General features: G+C 43.3%; 1 protein-coding gene across 1 annotated transcript; it reads right to left on the reverse strand.

The window, feature by feature from the left end:
- Window positions 1–259: 259 nt before the first annotated feature.
- mea1 (male-enhanced antigen 1) lies at window positions 260–5,971 on the reverse strand. Its single transcript, XM_080869895.1, has 4 exons — window positions 5,825–5,971; window positions 1,369–1,731; window positions 1,189–1,297; window positions 260–1,116 (listed from the first exon to the last, which is right to left on the reverse strand). Exons 2-4 carry the CDS (start codon window positions 1,717–1,719, stop codon window positions 920–922), a joined length of 657 nt encoding a protein of 218 aa, XP_080726021.1. The 5' UTR covers window positions 1,720–1,731; window positions 5,825–5,971; the 3' UTR covers window positions 260–919.
- Window positions 5,972–6,583: the final 612 nt, after the last annotated feature.

The following is a 6,583-nucleotide window of genomic DNA, read 5'->3' on the forward strand; positions in this document are numbered from 1 at the left end:
CCGTAACTTTCTTTTTATTTTTCGTTTTTGTCTACATTGTACTGAAATGCTTCATTATTGCAAACATTTTAAGATATACTTGTTATTCTTAACATCTTAACAGATACTCTGACCCATAACTATCGTAAAACGCTACGACCGGAAGTAGAAACCTTTCGCGCATGCGGGGTACCGATCGGGTTTCCGGTACGGATCGGGTAGTGACAAAGTTCTCGACGCGCTGACCCTCAGAAATATGGGGACCGATGCTTTTTCACAATAAAACACTGATGCAAACATTGAAGTCGGACTTTATTTGATCTTCCACTTCAGTTTAAAAACTCGTCACAGAGACAAGAAAAAAAATGTTCCAGTGAAACTACATTTACACTGTGCACCGGTGTGACGCTTTTATTTGGAAAGGGAAAGAAAGGACGGTGTTTTCACACAGGTGCAAAATAAGTCAGGCATGAGTTATCAAACAGTGATCAATAACTGATATTTTACCACCAATCAGCAGATCCGATCAATAACTGATTTATATATCTGTATGATTTTAAAGTTAGAAAACGATATTGTCAGTTACATATCTAACTTTTTATCCAGTGATAAACAAACACCAGAACAATCACTCACTGAAACTGTTAATTTATTATTCATAATTACCATATTGATCACCTGGAATCTTTATGGGCTTCAATAAATTACACTTTTCTGGAGAAACAAAGCACTGTATTTATCTTTGGGCCCTGAAGTGGTCATAATGAACTACAGGTGAGCTCAGCTCAGGTGAGCTCAGCTCAGGTGTCCAATGTCACCTGGGGGCTCCTGAAGTGGTTGTGCTGTGCTCAGTCCATTAATCTGTAGGAATGGTCACGGTGCGTTCAGGGTCCCACGGTGATGGTGATGTCTATGTGGTGCATTCAAGGACAGTCAGAGTTCAGAGTTGATGTAGTTCTTGTGGTGCGTTCAGGGCCCGGGGAGGTTTGCGCAGGGCGGCGGCGCTCTGTCGGCTCTGCAGCGTGTCACGCACCATGTCCTTCCACTGGTCGTCGGAGATTTCCCGCGCCCACGGCGGCACGCCCAAAGATGGCAGCGCCACGGCCGCCATCGTCCTCTTCACCAGCTCGACGTGATCTGCGGGTTACAGGAAGTGATGTCAGTGTTTATTCTGAGTCACCGAACAGGTGTCACAGGTGTGTGTCTCACCTGCGTCCATGGGGATGGAGGCATGGCTCCTCTCAGAAGCTGCTCCTTCGGGGTCCTCTTCCTCGTCGCTGTCAGGAGGCGGAGCTTCGGGGAGGTGCAACCCCAACACCTGTGGAAAGACGTGCAGGTAAGCTGAGTGCCAGGGGAGACGTGGCTCACCTGTCGCGGGGCAGATCTCACCTCTATCCGCTGCTGCACCTGCTGCAGCTGCTCAGAGTGGGAGGCCGCCTCCCCCGTCTCCTCCCCCCGCTTCTCCTCCTCATCCTCTGGCTGTTCGCCACCGTTCACACCGTCGGGCTCCTGGTTCAGAGGCTGGTAGTAGTACCCTCCCCCACTGCCATCTTCCTCGTCTTCCTCCTCCTCGCCATCCGGTTCCATCTCCCCCACTGCCTCCTCCTCCTCCCCATCCCCCCCACCCCACATGGCACCCGGCGGCAGCGTTCCGTCCGTCGGTCGCTCGTCCTCTCCCAGCTCGTCCTCGGAGCTCGGTAAGACGCGCTCTGGTCCCATTGCAGAGCTGCACACTTCCATCCACAGACACACCTGATGACAGGTAACAGGTCATGTGACTGCCCAACCTAATGTGACATTATCATGCTGCTCACACGCACAAATGCTAACAATTAGCAATCATGATCATGACAGGGAGTGTTTATAACATCTAACCAATGAAACGAGTTCTCAGGAAAACAGCCAATCGAATGCCTCCTTCAGTATGAGCGCGCTCAGAACCTTCACACTGATAACCAATTTTTTTTTTCATTCAAACCTTTATTTAAACATCAGTACAGTACAAAATAGAATTAAACAGTACCACATTGATGGTGTTGTACTTACAAAAAAATTGCATACCATAGCCAAACAAAAAAACAAAACAATATTCAGAACCTACAATATAAATATGCTAGGGGGAAAGTAACTGATCAAGCCAAAGAATAAAATGATTGAAAGATCTTGATTTTTTTCACAAACACCAATAGTTTTTATAGCTTTTGGGTTAGTGGAGTTCTTAGCTGAATTAAGATACTGTACAAGTTCAAAGGAGAATACATAAAAAGAGGGATGTCTTCCTAAACATTTGGACTTGTGAATATGAAATTTAGCCATTAAAATTAACAAGTTAATCATATATCTGTTATCAAAGTTGAATTGTCTTCGGTTTTCACACTGATAACCACTGTCCTGACACCTGCCACCATACAGTAATCAGAGTACTCTCACTGTAGTAATCAGAGTATTTTAGCACCTGCTAAAGTGCAGATGAAACAGAATTATTAATGCAGCATTTTTCCTTCTCATTTTATTTATTTTTATTATTTCATATTTATATATCTCCTTAACAGAGCAAGATTTTTAGCATGAATTACTTTAGGGTCAGTGTGATGACCCCTGAAAACCTTACTTCCGGCGCCCCCCCGTGTGTGGCAGCCTGTTACAGCAGCTCCACTCATTCTGACCTTCTTATCTCCTCTTTACTTTCTCGTAATTTTTTGTAACTAAAGTTTTAGCAATTAGATTCTGCAATCATGGACTACCGTTTTGTGCTAGTCTTGGTTGTCTTTCTCTCCACCTCTTTCAGCCGTGTTTGGGGACCCAGCGCATGGATCCTTTGTTTACAGTGGGGATCAGCTGTTAGCGCTGCATCCTGCAGTGGTGCTGGCATGACACTGGCAATGTAACAAATTATTTGAATGTTTGTAATTCTTTGTATTACACCCCCTGGCATATGTTAATTTTGTTCTGATTGTATACATGTTCTGTATACTGTTTCTTAATAAAGTTTTTTTTTTTTTATACAAAAAAAAAAAAAAAAGACACTGGCAATGTAGCATCATGATGCTAACGGAGTCCTGGCTAACACCGCTAACTCCGGACACGAGCGTGACTAGAGCAGGGCGATATGGCCAAAAATATTTATCACGATATATATTTGAAAATTTGCGATAACGATATAACTGACGATATAATTGATGCGAGACAAAATACAACTCCACAACATTACTAGCGCAAAAAGACAACCTTCCATTTATTTTCACTTAAACAAGAAGCTGGTTTTTATGTACATTAAAGCTTTATAAAACTGTAACAGTGCAAATGCAAATTCCTTGCTGAAAGTTTAACCAAAAGGCATTTCCAGTAGAAATGGGCTGACATGTCCTGAGCATAATCATGTATAATATCCACTGAAGTTAAAAAGAGGAGCTTTGCAACATTAAACTGCAGTGTGCAGTACGTATTTTTCGGACCATAAGGTGCACAGGATTATAAGGCACATTAAGCGAAACAAAGCAGTCAGATAAATCAAACTTTATTAAACTCATTCTTCTTGCTTCCTCCACTTCTGTACCATTGATTCATTAATGTTGAATTCTCTGGCAGCGGCTCTATTCCCATGTTGTTGCAGTATATTAATGACTAACCTCGTATTGTGGATGGATTATCTCAGTTGTTCTCTTGACTGAAGTTTGGTGTTTACAGCACCCTGCCATGCGATTGCATTTGTCTCTAACCATGAGGAACCTTCACGTTAACTTTTATAAATGGGAAAGTGTTAGTGTTCGTCCTCCAGCTTCACTGTTTATGTTATGCTAACATAGCTGTGTCGCTAGCGATCACGTAGCCCATCATTATATGATATACCAGCTAGCCCAACTTCAGTAACCCTACAAACGTCACTGCTGTTTAGTTTCCTGTCTTCATTTATGTTGGAAGTGATAGCAGAGCTGTACGTTTGAATTTTTTCAGAAATCTCTCAGTCAGAACATGCAATATCATGCTTAGGTAACTAGCGAAACTAGCGAGCTAACTTCCGCTAGCTTCCTGCTAACTTCTAACTCCGTTAAATGTAATAACTTTTGTTTTCATGGATGCCTGGAAGTTAAACTTTATAGTTACACCTGGTAAAGCAGCAATGCTGATCGTTTTATTAAAGATGAAAGAATTTAGACAGTTTTTAACTCTCAGTGATGCTGCAGTGTTCGTTTGACCTGAAGCATACGGAGTTTAGGACCCAGATTACTCCCAGATTTAAGAGCATCTTAGTCCGACAAATATGACAATAACAACGGCCGCTTGCATGTTCTGCAAAAAAAAATGTGTGTTGTTGTGTATCTGACGGACAAACACCAAACCAGTTCCACATCACGGAAGTTGCACCATTTTTACAAACCAATTCTGGTTCATCTGTTTCACTCAACAATCGGCCATGTGCATGAAAACAAAGGCACTGCGCATGCGCGTTTTACTCATATTCTATCGCGATATTTCATTTTCCTATCGTTGCCTAACATTATACCGGTATTACCGTGAACGGTATAATATGGCCCAGCCCTAAGCGTGATGCTACCGGGATTCCAGCTGCTGTGGGCGGACAGGACGGAGAGAGAGGAGGAGGAGAGCGGTAAGAGGAAAGGAGGGGGACTGGCAGTGTTTGTGAATGACAGTTGGTGTAACCCCCGGGCACGTCACTGTGAGAGACATTGAGCTGTTAGCCGTTAGCATGCGACCGTACTACCTGTCCCGAGAATTCTCGCATGTTATCGCGATAACCCCCCCCCCGGGGCCAACGCGGATGCAGCCTGTGACACTCTCCACTAGGGCCGGGTATCGTCACTGATTTCTAGAATCGATTTGATTTCAATCAGGGAAATTTCGCCTCTGAGAGTCAGAAATGTTGTAATTCTGATCATACATCAGTACATTTCCATATTTTTATATCTATAAAAACAAAGCTGACACTTGCAAGACTTTATCAAAGGTGTGAGCATCACAGCAGATGCCTTTGATAACAACTGTGTGGGGTGATGGAGCACCTCTTCAACCTGAGCCTGGGGAGAGTCCCAGAGCTCTGGAAACCTCCTGTTTTGTACCAGTGCCAACGACTTCACGCCCAAAGGACCTCAACAGCTACAGGCCGGTGGCTCTGACATCACACCTGATGAAGACCCTGGAGTGGCTGATCCTGGCTCAGTTTCGGGGCCTGGTGAGCTCATCACTGGACCCACTTCAGTTTCGTTGTATTATACTCAATTGTATATAGCATTTGTATTCTGTTTTATTCTATTGTGTACAGTATCTTATTCTTATCTTATTCCAGTGGGTTTTTTCTAATTTTGCTATGTAACTTTGCACTGTCCACTTTCTGCTGTAACAAAACAAATTTCCTACGTGTGGGACTAATAAAGGTTATCTTATCAACCTCAACTCTGAAGATAGAACTAGCATGCTAGCAAAGCTACTGAGTTCAGCTCAGTAATCTGTAACTGAAGTGTAATCGAATTACCTTTAGTCATGTAATCCGAGTCTTTTACTGTTTTACTTAAACTAATCAAAGTAGTTGCTCTGCAGTACTCAGAGTATTTGGAGTATCCCAATTACTATGTTAGCATCTGAAGGCTAACCGGGTATACACTGGGCTCAGACCCGCGAGGCGTCACCTGTGACCGACACTACCTGCTGCTGCTGCCGACAGACAGACACACACACACACACACACACACACACACACAGAGAGAGAGGAGGATGAAACAGCTGGAGCAGCTAACAGTGACTCAGACGCGGTGTGTCTGTCATGAAGCCTCCAGCTGTTTCTTTGTTTGTCAGAGTCGTAAACACGCCGGTCGCACGTGAGCCTCACCTGTCTGTCGTTCCGTCTGTCCTCTCGGAGGAGCTGCTGCGACTGTTAGCCACCACAACTTCTCCTGATAGCCGCTGCTAGCTGCAGCCGCTACTGCGCACAATTACTTCCGGGTACGTTAGGACGCAACAGCGCTGACGTCAGAGCACGTAGCGGAGGTCGTCCAAACACGAGAGTCTCTTAAATTATTTGAATGTATGTAACTTTTTATATTACACCCCCTGGCTTATGTTAATTTTGTTCAAGTTGTATACGTTTTCTGTGTGCTGTTCCATAATAAAGTTTGTTTTGTTTTTTAAAAAACATGTACAGTGTTTGTTTTTCCTCCAGCTATTTCAACGGGAATAATAACAACAAGCATAACACATGGAGGAGACACTGGAAGAGTACGTACAATTAAGCAAACTCGATAGAGACACAGATTAAAAGGGAGGGGAAAAAATAAAACATTAAATTAAATTAAACCCATAATAAAGAAGAATAGAGCCTTATTCCTGTAAAGAATGTTACAGTTGTTCCAAAAATAAAGTCTTTGTGGAGAAAAGTTATGTTTATAGATCAAAGAGCCAAAAGAGCTTGTTGATGGAAGTTTGAGAGTTTCATTGGGATTTTCTGAATATTGCAGAGAAGAATAAAGTCCAAGCAACCCAAATGTAAAAAGATCATAATAATGTAATAATTATTACTCTCTGCATTTAACCCATTCACTCAGTGAAGCAGTGGGCAGCCACCAATCCAGCGCCCGGGGAGTGGTGTAGG

This window comes from Rhamphochromis sp. 'chilingali' (genome assembly GCF_963969265.1).
Source record: "Rhamphochromis sp. 'chilingali' genome assembly, chromosome: 20".
Taxonomy (NCBI): domain Eukaryota; kingdom Metazoa; phylum Chordata; class Actinopteri; order Cichliformes; family Cichlidae; genus Rhamphochromis; species Rhamphochromis sp. 'chilingali'.

What these genes read in the sequence shown, in the direction of transcription:
- mea1 (XM_080869895.1), bottom strand. Translation starts at nt 1,719, where the DNA reads ATGGAAGTGTGCAGCTCTGCAATGGGACCAGAGCGCGTCTTACCGAGC. An exon ending in AGGTGCAGCAGCGGATAGAG is followed by an intron (nt 1,298 to 1,368) that starts GTGAGATCTGCC and finishes GTCTTTCCACAG; the next exon opens with GTGTTGGGGTTGCACCTCCC. An exon ending in CTCCATCCCCATGGACGCAG is followed by an intron (nt 1,117 to 1,188) that starts GTGAGACACACA and finishes TGTAACCCGCAG; the next exon opens with ATCACGTCGAGCTGGTGAAG.